Source organism: Halichondria panicea, chromosome 4 (assembly GCF_963675165.1).
Source record: "Halichondria panicea chromosome 4, odHalPani1.1, whole genome shotgun sequence".
Classification (NCBI taxonomy): domain Eukaryota; kingdom Metazoa; phylum Porifera; class Demospongiae; order Suberitida; family Halichondriidae; genus Halichondria; species Halichondria panicea.
In genome coordinates, this window is record NC_087380.1 from 1,450,514 (window position 1) to 1,469,438 (window position 18,925).

Here is an 18,925-nt window from a genome sequence, read left to right on the forward strand (position 1 = left end):
TGTAACACTCGCAATACTCCTCCTCATGAGCTTCTGTGACACAGTCATAACACGGTCCGATTATGGCTGTACAGATAATATTGAGTGCTACATTGAACATAACAACTATAATGAAACGCCTCTTGATTGTTCAGATACTCTTAATGAAGACAAGAATATAGTTTGCTACCAGTTAAAATTTGATTTCTTTCAAGCATTCGCGGACATGGGAGGTATTCTAACCGTGGCAACTCTTGGAGTATATTTCCTATTAATTCGTTGCAATAAAACAAACCCTGTTCGGAAAATAAGACCTTTGTGGCTGAACGGATTGAAAATTGTGTTTGTACTGGTCACATCGGCAATCTTTTGGTGTCTATTTGTAATTATGAACATGTATAATCGTAGACAAAATACTATTTTCAGATTTGCAGGCTATATTCTCAAGTATATAGCAGTGGACATTTCATTCAGCATAACAATACCTACCCCATGGTACAAGTTGATAAGACAAAATGTGAACACCCCTGCGGCGAACAACCCTGTGGTGAACGACCTGGTAGTGAATGGCCTGGTGGTGAACGGCCCTGTGGCAAACAACCCGGTGAACAAGACTGCATGTGATAAACGGCCCTGTGGCAAACAACCCGGTGAACAAGCCTGCATGTGATGAACGGCCCTGTGGCAAACAACCAGGCTGCGGGGGTCGATCAAGAGGAGGACGACAACCATGTGGCAGGAGTCGATCGGGTGGGGCACAACCTGGAGGGTGGAGGGGGACCACCTGCCAAGGAACAAAGCCTACTCGAGATACTAGGTGCCAAACGCAACCCTAAATATAAGTCGGAAAGAGGATCGAGGCAATAAAGAAGATGCTAAACCATTACTCGGAGATCACGAATCATAGCACACAATGACTTGGACGTGCCTTAACATAACCATACCATAGCAACGTGACTAACAAATGCTTGTCCATAGATTATTTTGTACTAATTTGAAATTGAACTTTTAGATATTAATATTTATTGTATAGACAGCCTATACCGGTAATTATTAACTAGGAATGTGTAACATTATGGGATGAGCGACGAGTATGAGGAAATTGTGTATTTTGTAGCACTATTGCAATCGGAGAGAAAAGCAGAACAAACAATTTGCTTGTGGCTCAATTAGTAACATTTGTCCATTCATGACTTGTATATAACAATGCCACGTGATCGAGTCATCAACTTTTGAAAGTCTCCTGCAAATGAATGCAATAATGCCACCCACCACGAGTAGATCAGTCACAGCTAGTATAAGCAGCATGCAGAGACTATACAATTGCTAACTCTATATCTAGGTCCCAACTACAGCAGAAAAATAGAAAAAAATGGAACAATATCAGGGTGTCATACAGGGGGGGGGAGAAAGGGGGGATACCCCCCTAGCTCCAATTCCCCCCCCCCTTTCAATGATGACTGGAGTGTCCATAGCTGGGTATTGAAATAACAGTTGACCTTTTTTTAGCAACATTTTCTGGTTACTTTTCTCATTTCTCCCCTCTACTTCAAAATCCTGTATGACACCCTGAATATACATCAATAAAACTTTCTTTCAGTACATAATTATAGTATATAGCCATCGTACATACATGTACCTTCTAACCCTAATCTTAAAAGCCTTTTTGGAAAATTTCCTAACAGAATCTGCACAGTCATCAATGTTCCCCATATGCAGGAATAACATAACTGCAAAAGTGAAAATGTATATAATGGTGTTAAACAAACAATTGTTTGAACCCTCTATTATTGTATAGTGCTCATGTCAACGTTGAGCGGACGCACATCAATCATGTGAACACTCTATATATAGTTCAGACTAGTGACGTAATAATTATATACAGTAAGCTCCCCGCTATAGCTACATATATATTTTCCTCAAGCAAATAATATTGCTACAGTGTCAGCAAGCTTAGTACAGAGACTAACAATTACTAACTCTCTATCTATATCAAGAAGTTCTGAAGGTGCAACAGATACAGCAAAAATGAACAGCACAATAAGTGAAATGACGGAACGGCATTATCTACTTTGGGACCTTGTACCGATAGGAATTTCATTCGGTTTTGGCTTTGTAACTCTAGTGATACTTGTAGTTTTGGTAGGGTGTGGCAAATGTGGGAATTTTGGAAACACTCTCATTGTTTGGCTGTACGGAGGCCACGTCACTAGAGTGGCAGAAAATGGAGATTTGTTCATTGACAATATTGAAGTTCCCGAATCAGGCCGGCTAAAAGTCCTACGTTCTTTTCTGGCGGCAAATGCCGTAACCCTTGCAACACTACTCACCATGATCTTCAGTGACACTTTCTTTGTAAAGTCTAATTTGGGCTGTTCAGAAAATCTTGACTGCTACATTGCAGATAGCAATAACACCAAACTCCTCAACTGTTCACATTTTATTAACCAAAAGAAGAAAATAGTTTGCTACCAATTCATATTTGATTTCTTTCAAGCATTCGCGGACACGGGAGGTGTTCTAGCCGTGGCAACTCTTGGAGTAGTTGTCATGACAAAGATATGGATCTACTGTGGTAAAAGCAGGTGTACTAATGTTTGTGTGCTGTACATCTGCAAAGTTTTTGCCTCCATAGTATTATTCCTAATTGTAGCTGGAATGCATGTCCTCATGTACATGTACACTCGTGAAAGTTATACCGTTTTGAAAGAACTCGGTCTTGTACTCAAGTTTGTGGCAGTGGCAACTTCGATCATCATAACAACGATTACCCCATGGCATGTGCTGAAACAAAACCCTGCATTCAACATAACGAGCAAACTCGACGTAAGCCCCGTACTCAATGGGTCAATCTATGTACACTCCGACGCACCTGCCATACTCGACGTAGCCGGCCAACTCGATATAAACCCCGTACTCAAAGTAAACGGCGCACCCCGCGAAGTACGACTCGTACTCAGGGTAAAGGGGAATTTCACCGTCGACAACCACGTACTCAAAGTAAAAGGTGAACTCAACGTAAACCACCAAAACCCTGTAGTCAACGTACTCAACGTACTCGACGTAGACGGTGAACTCAATGTAGCAGGCAAACTCACAGTAAACGATTTACTCAATGAAAACCCTGTACTCACCGTAACCGGTAAACTCAACGTAATTGTAAACAAAAACCACGTATTTGAAGTACTCAACGTAAAAATCGGCACGCTCAGCGTAACCGGTAAACTCAGCGTAAGCCATGTACGCGAAAAAAACGATGTAGTTGACTTTCTCGTATAGAACAAAGAGTATAGGCAATCAACTGCACTGAACCCAAACACTAACGTAAAAGGATAATAATTAAACTAGGGCATATTGTTTTTACTGAGATGCTGTGCTTGACTTAGAAACTGTATAAATAATACTTACACAAACGTCTTAATAATAATTGTCATAATTATGTGGAGCCACCTGGGAATTCGACAAAAGTAATTAATCTGAGTAATCTCTAGAAGTACATGTAATAGTTGTACCATGGATATCAAGGGTGTATTGGATTTGTACTACCCAGGGAATACATACAACTGCACTGAGGTAGTACAATAACAATACACACGCAGATATCCATGGTACAGGTAGCTTGTACTATGAACACGTATTGATTTAGAAGCTGTTATCCAACCCATTTACAACTGAGTAGTAGTAAACACTCTTTGATCCCCCCCCCCCCCCCATGCATGCACTGTGCACATTTTGTGTGCGTGTGCTTGCACTTGACAAACCACATTTACAACTTTACACAACCCAGTTCCAATGTGGTCCGGTAGTTTTAGTGATGGATACTGATCTTCAAAACGTGATCCTAGTGTGTCACAGTAGTGATCTATAAAAGAGTGGCTCCTGGGTGGAGGGGGTGGGCTTTAGGCTGACCACAAGTCAATATACCCTAGGGTACATGAATGTACACTGTAGCAGGGTACATGGGATTTGTACCCTGGAGTATCCTGAGAGTTTTAATGGATATTCCTTAGTGTCAGAGCACATCATGGTATGGTACAAGTACATGTAATACCAGTCGCAGCTGTTATAGTGAATTAAAAATACTTATTAAGCATTGCAAATGATCGAGTAAAACATGCAGGCTTCAGTTTGCATAAAGAGTTTAAAAGTGTGTCTCAGGAGTAATTAGTAGAAAATTCCCTACTGCAGTAATACGTACAAATTCAACTTATGATAATTCAATATCACACAATTTACGTACCTTCTCCATGAATCCTTTGCCAGAGAGCAGTGCTATCATGAAACTCAGTGCAGTGGATCTGAACTGTCTCAGTTGCTTCTCAGTGTGGGCCGCTATATTGAACAGTGCAGCAGAGGCAGCTGACAAGTGACGCAGCTTGGAGGCAGCTGCATGCACAGAGAGAGAACACAGACACTTTAGTATACTAGCTAGTACAGAACTACACTAAAACATTATGTTGTACGTACATTTCTTTGGAGAACTTTGAAATGCATGATTTTGTAAATAGTATGTACTTGACATCATAATTTACTTGGTATTATACGTACTGTACTGTACACTACTGTAACAATGTATACATGCATGTGACCAACTGTCTGGTTTTTCTTGGGGCAGTTGCTTCAGGTACAGGGTGAGTTTGAACAGTGCTGACAGCTGTACAGTTGGGGAGAAGTGCTGAGTCAGCAGAGTGGGGAACGATTCATCGACCTCTGCCGAAGCCTACAATGGAGGCAATAAAGAAAAGTATGGAATGAAGACAAACAGAGTGGCGAAAGCAAAAAAGCATCATAGTAAAATAAACTTAATTGCTAAAATAGTTTAAGTATTAAATGTACATACCTCCTCTCCTACCACCTGTTTCTCAAGCAACAGTCCGAGAGCAGTGTGCAGCTGTCCCTCCACACCGCCCACACCCACACTGGTGAGGAGGTGTGTGAGAAGTGGGAGGCGTCGATGAGCCGGAACATGAGGGAGGGAGTCGACAAACACTTGGATGATCTCCTTGACCACACCCCCCACAGAGGGGGGCGGGGCTGACTTGCGACGACTGGAGGCAGAAACACTTGCCAGTAGGGATGGTCCAGACTGATGAGAGAGATTATAAATTCTTCACTTATGAGATTGATTTTAAAAACCTGCATGGCAGCAATTAATTCCTAGCCATGCAAGGCTACCACTAATCATTATTAATAATAATTAGTATAGCTACATATAGCTGATGTTTACCTGAATGAGGGCGGGTATGACACTATCAATGGTATTAGTGATGACCCTGAAGCTGTACTGGTCGTCATGGTGAAGCACGCTGGCTCCCATGAACGTGAATATGGGCATGATGTTGTGTAGCACTGGACCCTGTGAGAAATAGTATCAATTATTCAATTAAGGAAAGAATGGGCATTATACTCAGCTAGGCTTAAATGTATGCGTCACAATAATTTTGTTTAGAGGTGCTCAACATGTTACGTATGATATGCATAATATATATACAGATACACTGACAGGCCGACCTCCCCACACACGCACACTTACCGGGAAGATAGCAGCTGCTGTGCTGAGCAGTAGGAGGGCGTGGTGATGGGTCTGTGGGTTGGGTGACAGTCGCACACACTGGACCACCAGCTCCACGTTGAACTGAGACTCCTGGAGCAGCTCTGGAGCAAAGAGATGCATGGGGTACTATTATGCATGCAATGGGTCTTCAACAGCATTAACATGTATCACTATAGGATCCATGCAGTCCTATAAAGATCTATTGGAACAACTTTACCACCTAAACAAAAAAGGACCGTTCAAAGATGCTTCATTTAGTGCTACTAGTTTAATGCATAATACTATAGCAACGTATAATAATTATGATAGCTATAGACTATATACATTAGCTAATGGTATAATATAGACTGACCTCTAGCGCCCTCAGGGCCCCCCTCCTTGCTGAGCCTGGTACACACGTCCAGTAGAGCAGAGAGTAGCAGCTGCTGGGTGTACTCGAGCACCTGTCGTCCATCACCATCCCTATCCAGACATCTGAAAAAGGGGGGTGGGGGTATAGTACATGTATACGTAAGGGGTAGCCTATCTGGGCTCTTTATTGATCAGTTATTACTCCAAAAATGATCAGTGAGGTTCTTGCCATCTAAGTACCGGTATGTGCTTTATATGTTTTCAGGTCAATATCATTAATTGATTACAATTGTACAAGGCCGTTGCAGTATACGTATCTCACAAAACTTTTAAACAGTCATGATACTCCACTGCCAGTGTAGTCATATACACACACAGACCTGTTTAGTAGATTGAAAAGGTCTGGCACGAGGAGGTGAGGAGTGGTCACAGCTATCTGCTGTAGAAGCTCCAGGATCACTGTCACTCGTTTCCACGGCAATGGTACACCGACAGACTCATCGGAAAAAGTTGTCTTAGTAACTGGAGCTTTGGAACGTCTGGAAACAACAGAAAATGTAAATTGAATCTTCTCAAGTTATATTAGGTCTTCTATTCAGCCAAAAGCGAAGGCCTTATAGTTTATATTTTGGCAAAATTTGACCCAAAAGTTTGTACACAAGTACCTAGCTTTCTTGCTAGGAGTGGGTGGTGGTTTAGCCCCGCCCAGTTGTTCGCTTTGAAGCATCAGCTCAGTCTGCATCATCTCACCAGTCAATGGCAACTAGAGAGAGCAGAGCAACGTATAATTATTGCACTGAAAGTGAAAGTGTTAATTCTCACACCTTTCTCAGCTGTTGCTTGGCGAGGGATGCAGTGGATGATTTGTTACAGCTGACTAGAGTGGCAACGAGTGTGGAGAGGAGGGATTGCTTGAGCCCTGCCTCAGGGAGGGAGGAGAAGAACTCTGGGGTAATCTATAGGAAGAGGTGAGAGCCGTTTAGAATATGTTAGACTCTATAGAATACGTTATAGTTAGTATACACATGGGCATGAGGTATATCTATGTGTTATAGTGTCTCAATCCCGAGGGATGAGGGATACTATAACGCCTGCTGTTATGGCCATGTCCCTAACCCCTCCCCCTCCCCCACCTGCTGTATGGCCATGTTCTGAGTGCCTGCTTCTCCCTCGGTCATCACCAGAGAGAGGAGTATGGCAAAGGGCTCACTGTCGGAGGAGAGAGTGGCGGCCATCTTAGGAGAGTAGGAGGACACACACAGCTGGAGGAGATCAGTGTCGTACACCGTGGAATCTATATAATTTATAAAAAGCAATTAATTGGATGATAATTAATTAACGATATTCAAGTACCTTTTTTATTGAACATTTCCGTCAACAGTGACGTACAAGCCGCCAGTTTCACCTATACAAACGATATCAGTATTATCACATGACTACCGTATAGAGGGTAATTTTCGTGGGGGGCAAAATATTCGTGGTTTTTGTGGTTGAAGGTCTGACCACGAATATTTTACCCACGATAAAGCGACTTTGCCTACCTTTACCTACAGTGCAAGCAGCAACCACGAAAATAATATCCATGAAATGACTAAATACTGCTTAACCACGAATATTTTGTCCCCCGAAAATTACCTGCTATACGGTATATAGAGATAGAGTCGCATGATCTACGTACCTGATGATCCAGGCCAGCCAGTACATTCAGTAGCACCACCTGGATGTGCCGAGGCATACCGAACATTACCACATGACCTAGCACACCCTCCACACACGCTAGCCCCAACGCTCGCTTGTCATTCTTCACACTTTTTCTTAGTTGCCTTCTTTTGCTTTTTGCCGACTTTTCTTCGATGGGCAACTGACCGAACAAATCCACAAGGGAGGTGGGATCACTGGTTAGCTTTAACTCAGACCCGCAGAAGAGGTTACAAAGGAAAGGAAGGGGCTCGCCGGGGATGGTGGTTTGGGTAGAGTTCAATAGAGAGAGACAAGAGACGGCAGAACTTCGGAGAGCTTTGATGGGACTCATCAGCGGGAACAGCAGCGAGGGTACAACTGAATATGTGTGTGTGTGGGGGGAGGGGGGTGATTACGCAAGTTCTATAAAATCTTCAAGTGCTTATATGCATTGTTATAATTAGGTATGTATGTGTTAATAAAGTGATGCTATTAGGATGACACGGCCAAACCAGTGGTGTATTAGGATGACACAGCTAGACCACTAATCACAACTCCAGCCAACACAACTGGCATGCTGCACCCAGTGATGATGCAACAACTGATTAGTTGCGTGGGCCACCCTACGATAATACATATATAAGGACTTTCCCTATAGCTTTGATCTGAAGCCATGCAATATATGAATATTAAGACTGTAGATTCTTTGTTTGTGGTGAATAGACCTATGGCTTAGTCTACAATACACACCATATTAGAACCAGGGTATCTACCCCACGAATCAACACACTAAGATTACCCCAATCTGTGTATCTATAAAATTATTACGTACTATTGTAACCATTAAAAAGTCAATAATAAGAATGTTAGATGCTTTACACATGTGTTTGATCTTTTGCTCAAAACATGAAGCATAAGTATTCTAACAAAATCAATAATTCAGAATAATTATTACAAAGTTAATGAGGCAAATGAGAACAACACAATATCATTCAGCATTAGAGTTTTCGTATGAGAATGGTTATACACAGTAACTTCTGAAACAAATCAGTCTAGCTCAAGCGGTAAGTTATCTATATACTACCATTCATGCAGATTATTTATCACTCTGTTTTATCATTGTCAGATTGGTGGTCCTCAGGGTGGTTTCCCTTATCAACGACATCCTCAGGGGGGTTTCCCTTGTCAACAATACCGGGGCACTGCATGTGTGCAGTCACCATACAGCTACACGTGTTGTTGTTCTTGTCGCTCGAAAATTCTTCCAACTTCTTAAAAACTTCAGTAGTGCGAACAACGTCATGTTTGTCGTTAGCTTCTTCTTCTTCCGCTTTAGATTCTGCCGCAATATTTCCACCGGCAAACAGACCACCAATGCCACCGACAATCCCACCGATAAGTCCGCCTACTAGAGTCCCCGCCCCTGGCACAACGGAGCCAATCAGAGCCCCCGCAGCTATCCCTCCAGCGGTACCTCCGGTAGCACCAGCCACCGTGACAACATCTCCTGCAAGGGCAGCTCCTTTCTTGACAGGGAGTGCGAGATACACACAAATTTGAAAGTCTGCCTGAACACTGATACACACTCTGTGTGCGTGTGGGGGGGAGTTTGGTTTACAGCTGTCGTTAGGTAATATCCTCTCAATCGTGATAATTTCCATAAGCCTCTCAAAATTGTCTTTGTCTATGCGGAATCCATTAGGATGCATCTCTCTTGCAGCTGTCTCTAGAGCTGCTCGTATCTTGGGCTTGATGCGAGCTTTAATGATCTCTTCAGGATCAGACATTTTGTAAAGATGTCCCAATAGTAGCAGTTCTAGACTAGTTCTCTAACTGTGGAGTTTCTTGCTTGTAGAGTATACACACAGATATATATACGTAGCTAGTAACAGTGCAAGCATACAAACACATGCATCCACTTCCTGTTATTGTAATGTATATGCTTCCCAGTAACAGTACATAAAAGTGCAGAGTTTAAGAATGTAAACAATATCTATAAAATAGCCACATCCAACAGCATACACACATGCATGGTACGTACATGCAGTTCCCCTTCGTTCTGAAAGTACTAGAGTCAGCTTTGTAACTAAAGTTCCGATGGTCCATATTCAACGATTTTTCTGAAAGCTTAGAAAGAGCTTTTTTAGATAGTATGCTCAAACCTCAAATTTGGAACGAGCCATACTTTCCTACTTTCGGGAAAAGACGATGAGCTATAAATAGCCCATGGTATTTTGAAAAACAGGCCCAAACTAGACTGTTCATTTTAACACATTATCTAAAAGGCCTCTACTTAATTAACGTTATTAGACCAATGAAACTAATGTTATGGCCGTTCAAAGATGCTCTATTTTAAGGCTACATATACCACATACACCAAACATAATCACATGGTCACATAGAGTTACAAATAATTATAAGTAGACTAAAAAAATACTGTATTAGCAGGAAATACTAATAAACACATGCTATGAAAACACAAGCTGGATCTTGAGGGCATGGCTGTATTATAGAGGGTAGCCATTGGAGACCTAGCGGGCCCATTAACCTGGCTGTATTATAACAACAGATGAATGCATGTCTGAGTCTGAATGAATTCCCTGAAATCTCAAGCCCCTTAGGGCATTACTTGTAGGCTATCTTCTCAATGAGCATAATTAGCTAAAGCTGTATATACCACATGATTGTCATCATCACTACACCCTGCCCAAACAAATGTAATTATGGTAGCAGCTCAATAGCTAACACAACAATTTATTCAGGAGAATACAAAGTTAATCATGTAGCAGGTTCTAAGATATGGTGATCCAAAGAGCTAAGAGTGTTAGCGACAATAGTACACTGACAGGCATTGGCTCCGTCAATTGAGAAATTCTCTAACTTTTTGAAAACTTCGCGAGCTTGAATCATCTTGTACGTTCTCTTGCTATGGACAGCTCCAACGCTAACACCTGATCCAACTCCAGCACTGGCACCCACAACAAGACCACTCACAGCACCGACAACACCACCGATAATTCCGCCCACAATCGTACCCGCTACAGGGACAACGGAACCAGCCAAAGCTCCCACAGTTATCCCTCCAGCAATCCCTGTGGCAGTGCCAGCAACAGCTCCAACACCACCTCCAGTTGAAGCACCAATCACAAGTGGCTTACTACCGTACACACGAACCAGACAGTCGGCTTGAACAGTTAGATACAGCTTATAAATGTGAGTTGAGGTATTTTGCTCATGTGTTCTTTGGGCATTAGGTGGAATAGGTCTTGGTTGCTCGTCAAGCTGTTCCTTTGCAGTGAAACTGACACTACCTTCAACTGCACCAGTTAACGGTGGGTGAACTAAGTTTAAATGTCCACTTGCATTAGCATTACTCTCCCGTTTTCTCTGCAATGAGGGGTTGCCTGGAAACAAGTATTCTCGCTCTGTACGATTGGTCTCAACGAGTTGTTGACCCTCGAGTACACAAGATGGGGCGACAGGCTCAATTCTTATCACACTAATAGCATCGAGGAAAGTCTGTAAGTCAGCTCTGTCAATGTGAGATGACTCATTAAACTTTTCTTTGGCCAGAGCTTCAACAGCAGCCTGCACTTTCTTTCTGATTTCAGCTGTAATCTCATTTTCAGCCATTTTGTTCTATACTTAGAATGACTCGAGGAACTCATGACTCAGGTGCACTAAGGACTGGGACCTTCAATTATTGCTGAATTTGCAAATTATAAGCCCCGCCCACACGGTCGCCATGGTTCCGCCCACGCGTTCATTACTTCAACATACAACTCCCTTTTCATTTTGCAGTAATTATGCCTCGAGGCGTAGCCGCACGAGGGATACGGTAAAGCTGACTGTGTGTCTGTGTGTGTGTCTGTTCCAGCTGTAACTGCTCAACGGTTGCAATGCGACGAAAGCTAACAGCTTCTATAGGCTTCTAGCCACGTTCTCTTGGATTTTGATTCGTGGATTAGCAAACTAAAGCTTCTTTCTCGAGTTATGGCTAGTTTGACTCACATTGAAGGCTGTTGCAGTCTCTTCAGAATCTTTCATAGCATCATCTGTCCGCACAAACTTTCTATTCAACATATGAGTTGGCCTTGCACTAAAGCGCTAGCTTTTTGTTAGCTACAATACTCAGAAAATATCTGTTAAAACAGCTAGCTAGCATGCAGTAGCCATTTGTGAAAATTGATCTCTTTGGACACACCCTTTAATTATTCCTGTGGATGTAATGCGCATGCGCGCTCATTCCCCATGTGTGAGAAATAATATCCAAGATCCAGATCCAGATCCTCCTGGCAGAATCATCTTTGTCTTGAAGGCCTGGTAAGCCACCATATAACAATATAGATAACAATATGCATGTACACAGGTCTTTTCTTCTTAGATATTATATACACTGAACTACATAGATCCTGGAAGAATCAATTTTCTTCTTTCTTGAGGTCCTGGTAAGCCACATAATACAGCAATAGATGCATGTAAATAAGTCTTTTCTTCTCAGTGACTTTATATAGATAAGCTAACTTTAATATTCATTATAGAAACTAATATAACACTCTAATACTTTTCAGCGAAAGCAAAAACATGGCGAGAGGCATTAGCACAGCGCCAGCTTGATTATTATTCAGCTAGTTTAGAGAAGTGACTTAGTCGGCGTTTAAAACACCCTCTAGTAAAGCTTGCGAGGCAATAGATGACTTCCATAAACCTTCCTTAGCTGATTTATCCCTGTACTTTGTCAAAAAATTGTTGACCATGTCCCTGGGAAGCCTACTATCCAAGATGAGACTGCTACATCAAACAACTTTCTGTTATTTCTCCCTTGCAAAGACCAGGAGGGCTAAGCGCTAGAGTGAGTTGTTAGCTTAGATAGAACTAAGTATAATGAGCAGCAGCAATAGCTAGTAGACTTAGTGTTTAAACGCCGATTTTTCAATAGAAAAGTGAAATAGTGCTTCGACAAAACGGACCACCCCCACTGATCAATTAGTGGGCGGGGCTTCATTTTAATATTTTCCTAGAGAATGGAAGCCAGTGTTTCATTTCATCATAAAAGTTTTGCACAGATTAATATACACAGTAAACAGCAGCAGGTTGAAGTGCCTCTTATAAATGTCTTTTTTATGTTGGTCCCAGTCCTTAATGCACCTGAGGATAACCAATGGAGATTCTACATGAGGAATGTCTATGAATACCACAATAAAGAATACCGCGGTTTCCAGGAAGTTAGAAAAGTAAATACATAATTATGGTGGCATCACATACACACATTACAACCGCTACAGAACATGTATTGGCGCGGCATACCTGTCTAATCCAGATATTAACTTATCAAGGTGAATATAATAGTTTTATTTATTTGGGTAGGACAATTACAAATATCATTATTGCCATAATAACAAAATCATTCAACATTTAACATTTAGAGTTCTGTGCTAGTATCGTTCTGAACCTCGTTGTCAGGTCCCTCGTCGCCACTTGGGCACTGGGTGGGTGCGGTCAGTACACAGTGACAAGTGTTACTGTCACTCGAATACTCGTCAAAGTTCACCAAAACTTGCGAAGCACAAACCATGCTACTATCAGCTGCTCCATTAACCGCCCCTGCATACGCACCAATATAAGCTCCAAAACCACTGCCAACAATAACACCACCTATGCCACCGACAACCCCACCAATAAGTCCAAATAATACCCTATACGATGCTAAGACCACCAATCCAAAAAATGCTCCTGAACCGGTCCCTCCAACGGTACCTCCGAAAATACCAATAGTTGCACCAGCACAACACCCAATAGCTGCTCCTTTCTTGACCAGAATTGAAGAATATACACGAATTTGGAAGTCCGCCTGAACACTGACACACACTTTGTGTGCGTGTGGGAGGGCGTTTGGTTTACAGTTGTCATTAGATATTATCCTCTCAATCGTGATGTTTTTCATGAGCCTCTTTAAGTCATCTTTGTCTATCCTAAATCCATTAGGATGCCTTTCTTTAGCAGATGTCTCTAGAGCTGCACGTATCTTGGGTTGGATGCGAGCTTTAACGTTCTCTTCAAGGTCAGACATTTGTAAACAAGGCTAAAGATGTCCAACATGCAGTGGCAGGCAACAGTGTAGTTCTGGGCTAGTTCTCTAACTGTGGAGTTTCTAAGACAGTACACATATATATATACGTAGCTTGTAAACATACACTCATATCTACTTCCTGCTGCTGTAATTAATAGCGCTCCCCCTAAAAGTGCAGAGTCTAGGAATGTCATAGCTACAACCCAACAGCAGTATAATATTATGGAGATTCCACATTAAGAAGAAATACTGAAACTATAATTAATCTGATGGTTATAGCCAGCCACCTGACTCTGTAGTAAACAGCATAATAATATAGCCACAATCCAACAGATTATACAAAAGTACTATAAATCACATGGACACTGACAAAACAGTGTCTAACTCATTTAAACCTTGCCCTCGAGGCTTGACTACAATACAATTACTTGACAACGGAATACTAGGTATACACTAAGTAAGTTACATAGTATACCTGCTCTGCGGCACTTTTCCCATGTACTTCCCATGTAGATCTTATCAACTAGTGTCTAAAGTCAAATTCAACGATTTTATGATCGCTTAGAAGGAGCTCTTTTAGATGGTATCAAATTTGGAATGGGCCATAATTTCCTAGTTTTGGAAAAGACCCTGCATGCATGGGATATAATATAATTAGTAGTGCTATTAACCTTGCCAGTGCTTGTTACTCGAGTAGCCATACTATTGATTGTTAATCGTTTGTGATGCAGTTTTAAGGTTTTAGCTACAGTTTCAGTAAAAAGATTAACCGCGGCCGTTATTCGAACGTGCGGTCGTCAAGGCAGTAATTGCACGTCGTTAATGACAACGTGCAATTACTGCCTTGACGACGTGCAATTACTGATACGCGATTAATCACTGTACGAATCACAGTGAATAATAGGACAACATGCGATTATGGTATAAATTATGACCTGCTAAATAATTACACAGAGTCAAAAAAATTATTTTGTTTGCACACGTGAAGAACTTTAACAATCTCACTGAAACTTAATAATTATATAACACAGTACAAATGCTAACACATGCTATGAAACTACAAGCTGCTATGGAGACTTTGAAGCCTATTAACCTGCATGGCTCTTTACAATATAGAGGGTAGGCACAATTAATAGATGATGTATGAATGAATTCCCTGAAATCTCAAGTCCCTTAGGGCATTACTTATATAGGCTATCTACCCAATGAACATAATTAATTTTAGCTAGCTACCACACAATCACCATTATCACTACTCACATGCCCCAACAACAGTAAGTACATAACGTATAATCTGGTCAAGCGCACATCAACAAATAGGCGCATACTGGTTAGCAGACCAAGAGCCTTGATAGAAGGCGCATGCATGGTTCTCTGCAAACAATGTTAGTATAACAATAGCACATGCCCCAAGAAGGTTTTCTATGGAGTTAGCATGTACATATCTGATGTCGTTATTACAACTACAAAAAACTCTATGGTAACAGCATCACACCTATACACAGAATACAGCATCTCTAATCACACTACCCTATATGCTATATAACCATGCACCCACATAATTATAGATGTTCTATAATTATACACTGTTCTATAGCACAAGAACTTATTGAAGTAACTACGACAACACAGCTAGCTAAATTGTTTGTTTGATCACAGTTGAAATCGGGAAGCTTTTGCACAGCACTTGCTGAGACAATCCTACTCTTCTATAGTGTTCACGTTATTATATGAGTGCTAACTTACAACTATACTTGAGGCATTCGAAAACAACACAATCATTCTGCAACATAATTATTTTTATGGTCCCGAATTGTCAGGTTCCTCGTCGCCACTTGGGCACTTGGTGGGTGCGGTCAATACACAGCGACAAATGTTGTGGTTCTTGTCCATCGAATACTCTTCTAACTTCAGAAAAATGTCAGAAGCGCAAACAGTGGTAACACGAACTAATCCAACTGCAGCACCTGTTCCACCTCCAACACCCGCGCCAAAACCAAAACCACTTAAACTACCGACAATCCCACCAATAATTCCACCGATGATGTTCCCCGCCACCGGAACAATGGAGCCAATCGCAGCCCCTGCAGCTATCCCTCCGACAGTACCTCCGACAGTACCAACAGTACCTCCAACAGTCGCTCCTACTCCGGCTGGAAGCAGGGGATATATACGAATTTTGAAATCGGCTTGAACGCTAATACAAACTCTGTGAGCGTGTAGAGGGGAGTTAGGCATTGATAAGGATGAGGAACAGTTCTTATTAGATCTTATCCTCTCAATCGTGATGATTTCCATGAGCTCCTCGAATTCATCTAATATTTCGAATCCAGTAGGATGCTTCTCTTTTGCAACTGTCTCAAGAGATGCTCGTATCTTGGGTTTGATGTGAGCTTTAATATCCGCTTCAGGATTAGACATTTTATAAACACAACTGAATGTTTCAACAGTAGCAACAGCTCAGTTCTTAACAGATATCTAACGTAGAGTTCCTTAATTGTAGCCTAAAGTGAACACAGATACGTATATAGCTAGTAATAGTGAAAGAACACATCCACTTCCTGCCAACACATTAAGTGCAGGAATTTGTAGATGTAAGCACATTAACATAATTATAGACACAACCCAACACGTGCACGTTAAAGGTACCACACTAGATATGTAATGACACACTCAGTTCCAATATTTACACACAGTAGTATTTTAACAATCTTTACTCCATTCTGTTACACGCACAAACACTTATTAAGGTGATTATCACCACACTAAATATGTAATGACACACTCAGTTACAAAATCTATTTGCTCACCGTAGTATTTTAACAATCCTGCTACTCCATTCTGTCACACGCACACACACTTATTAAGGTGATTATCATCATAATTATACCTATGTATTATCATTAACAAGTTAGTGCGCAGAGCTAAAAGCTTAGCACTGGCTTCAAGCTATATATACGCACAAGCTTTTTGTTCGTTTTCAATAGTTTTTGAGACTGTTAGCTAGTTGTATCCAAGGTGAGGTAGCTTATAGGTAGCAAGTACTTTTCAATAGAGATATAGACACAATTAATAGATGAATGTATGCCTGCGTGATTAAATTCCTTGAAATCTCAAGTCCCTTAGGGCATTACTTGTAGGCTATAGCTACTCCCATGCCCCAACAAATGTACGTATATACGGTAGTAGCTCAATAGCTATTCATATTATAATAGGAGAATGACAAACTCAATCATTATAATTATGACAACATTTATTTGCACGCCAGTAGAATTATCAATCTCACATATGCATGTAAGCCAAACAAACAACGTTAGTATAACAATAGCACATGCCCCAAGAAGGTTTTCTATGGAGTTAGCATGTACATATCTGATGGTCGTTATTACAACTACAAAAAACTCCATGGTAACAATACAGCATCTCTAATCACAGCACCCTATATACGCTGTATAACCACCCACAGAGTTATAAAATACAGAACATCTATAATTATACACTGTTCTAACTGTAATAGCATTGAGGTAACTATGACACACAACTAGCTAAATTATTTACTTGATCACGGTTAAAATTCTACTGGCTTACCAGTCTAATCCTAGCAATATCACAATAACATAATTATTGAGGTAACTACCAACGCTGAATTCGGGAAGCGTTCCGTGGCCATGAATTTAATATCGCATGCATGCATGCTGCAAAAAGGCTGCTATTCCGCGAAAGTTTATACCTTCCGCTATACCATATATGCTTCCCATGCCCAGTAGCAATACAAAAAAGTGCGGAGTCTATAGGAATGTAAACAATATAATAATTAATGAACATTTAATCCAACAGCACACATTAAATTTACTATACACTAAATAACCACATATACAGAGTTAGTTTATTTGCAGAAGCAGAATTTTAACATCTCACAAAATACTAGCATGCTAACTCAATAGCCCTGATATAACTATTATATACCAGCAGCGTAAAATTGCACAAAAGTTTTTTTTTTTTTTTGTAGCAGGTGTTAATGCACGTTCCTCTAAAGGGTCAACAAAGTTAGCAACAATAGTACACTGCAAAGCACTGGTGCTTTTGTTGCCTGGCGAACCCTGCATCTTTTTGAAAACTTCGCTAGCTTGCATCATCTTGTATGTTCTGCTACTATGGACAGCTCCAAAGCCCACACCTGCTCCCGCTCCAGCAGAGCTGCCTACAATAAGACCACCCACAGCACCCAAAATACCGCCAACAATTCCACCCACAATCGTCCCTGCCACCGGCACAATCGATCCAACCGCAGCCCCTGCAGCTATCCCTCCAGCAGTACCTCCGAGGGCACCAAGAATACCAACAGTTGATGCACCAATCACAAGTGGCTTAGTACAATACACTCGAATCTCAGAGTCGGCTTGAACCGTTAGATGAAGCTTATAAACGTGATGTACGGACTTTCGATCAAGTGTCCTTTGGGATATATGTGAAATAGTTATTGGTTGCTCTTGAAGCTGTTCATTTGCAGTCCAACTGGCTTTACCTTTAGCTCTAGCACCTACCACTGGGTGAGTTAAGTTTGAATGTGCTCCTGTGCTCGCCTTAAACTTTTTCTCTTTCTGTCGTGAGGGGTTGCCTGGAAACAAGTATTCTTGACCAGTTAGATTTGTCTCAACATGTTTTTGACCCTGGTGTACACGTGATGGGGCGACAGGCTCAATTCTTGTCACACTAATAGCATCGAGGAATGTCTGCAAGTCATCTCTGTCAATGTGACATGAGTTAAATTTTTCTCTGGCCACGACTTTGACAGTGGGCTTCACTTTCTTTTTGATTTCAGCATTAATCCGAGCTCTAAACGTATCTTCAGCCATTTTATTCTAGCATGATAAACAATGGAGATTCCATGCACATATACATATAGGAATGTATACTGGAGCAATAGTTTAAACTATCTATAAATTGATTTAGCCCAAACACAAACGTTTACAGACGCCCTAAAAACAAGTGTGCAATCCATTGACTTTATACCCTTGATACGAATAATTTATTAGAACTTAGCGTGCACTACCAAACCTCCTCTGCGGGTCTGAATTAGAGTCTAGGAATGTAACATAGCTACAATCCAACAGCCAGTATAGACACATTAAATTAAGCTCCTCCCTTTCCTGTCGTGCATGAGGGGTTACAAGTATTATTGTCCAGTAAGATTGGTCTCAACGTGCTGCTGACCCCCGAGTACACATGATGGGGCAATTGACAGGCTAAATTCCCATTAAAGTAATAGCATCGAGGAATGTCTGCAAGTC

At 41.3% G+C, this 18,925-nt stretch overlaps 4 protein-coding genes across 5 annotated transcripts in view; all 4 read right to left on the bottom strand.

Annotated features, from left to right (window-relative positions):
* Positions 1–18,925, bottom strand: part of LOC135334955 (HEAT repeat-containing protein 1-like) — a 61,065-nt gene that overhangs the window by 5,801 nt on the left and 36,339 nt on the right. For both annotated transcript variants that reach the window (XR_010394405.1, XM_064530334.1), the window contains exons 14-25: positions 7,563–7,942; positions 7,238–7,289; positions 7,018–7,178; positions 6,709–6,840; positions 6,550–6,647; positions 6,265–6,423; positions 5,886–6,007; positions 5,513–5,634; positions 5,207–5,335; positions 4,820–5,065; positions 4,573–4,699; positions 4,220–4,365 (exon numbers count right to left, since the gene is read on the bottom strand). Coding sequence is in view for 1 of the 2 variants with exons in the window: in XM_064530334.1 (XP_064386404.1) it covers positions 4,220–4,365; positions 4,573–4,699; positions 4,820–5,065; positions 5,207–5,335; positions 5,513–5,634; positions 5,886–6,007; positions 6,265–6,423; positions 6,550–6,647; positions 6,709–6,840; positions 7,018–7,178; positions 7,238–7,289; positions 7,563–7,942 (1,874 nt within the window). In the remaining variant the exon portion in view is untranslated. The remainder of the gene's footprint in view (positions 1–4,219; positions 4,366–4,572; positions 4,700–4,819; positions 5,066–5,206; positions 5,336–5,512; positions 5,635–5,885; positions 6,008–6,264; positions 6,424–6,549; positions 6,648–6,708; positions 6,841–7,017; positions 7,179–7,237; positions 7,290–7,562; positions 7,943–18,925) is intronic.
* On the bottom strand, positions 8,408–9,351 carry LOC135335002 (merozoite surface protein 2-like). Its single transcript, XM_064530402.1, has one exon. The coding sequence runs from the start codon at positions 9,349–9,351 to the stop codon at positions 8,668–8,670; it is 684 nt and encodes a 227-aa protein (XP_064386472.1). The 3' UTR covers positions 8,408–8,667.
* LOC135334996 (uncharacterized) lies at positions 8,408–11,254 on the bottom strand. The gene has a single exon (XM_064530394.1). The coding sequence runs from the start codon at positions 11,195–11,197 to the stop codon at positions 10,343–10,345; it is 855 nt and encodes a 284-aa protein (XP_064386464.1). The 5' UTR covers positions 11,198–11,254; the 3' UTR covers positions 8,408–10,342.
* On the bottom strand, positions 8,408–18,844 carry LOC135334995 (uncharacterized). Its single transcript, XM_064530393.1, has 2 exons — positions 11,576–18,844; positions 8,408–11,412 (listed from the first exon to the last, which is right to left on the bottom strand). The coding sequence occupies exon 1, from the start codon at positions 18,488–18,490 to the stop codon at positions 17,567–17,569; it is 924 nt and encodes a 307-aa protein (XP_064386463.1). The 5' UTR covers positions 18,491–18,844; the 3' UTR covers positions 8,408–11,412; positions 11,576–17,566.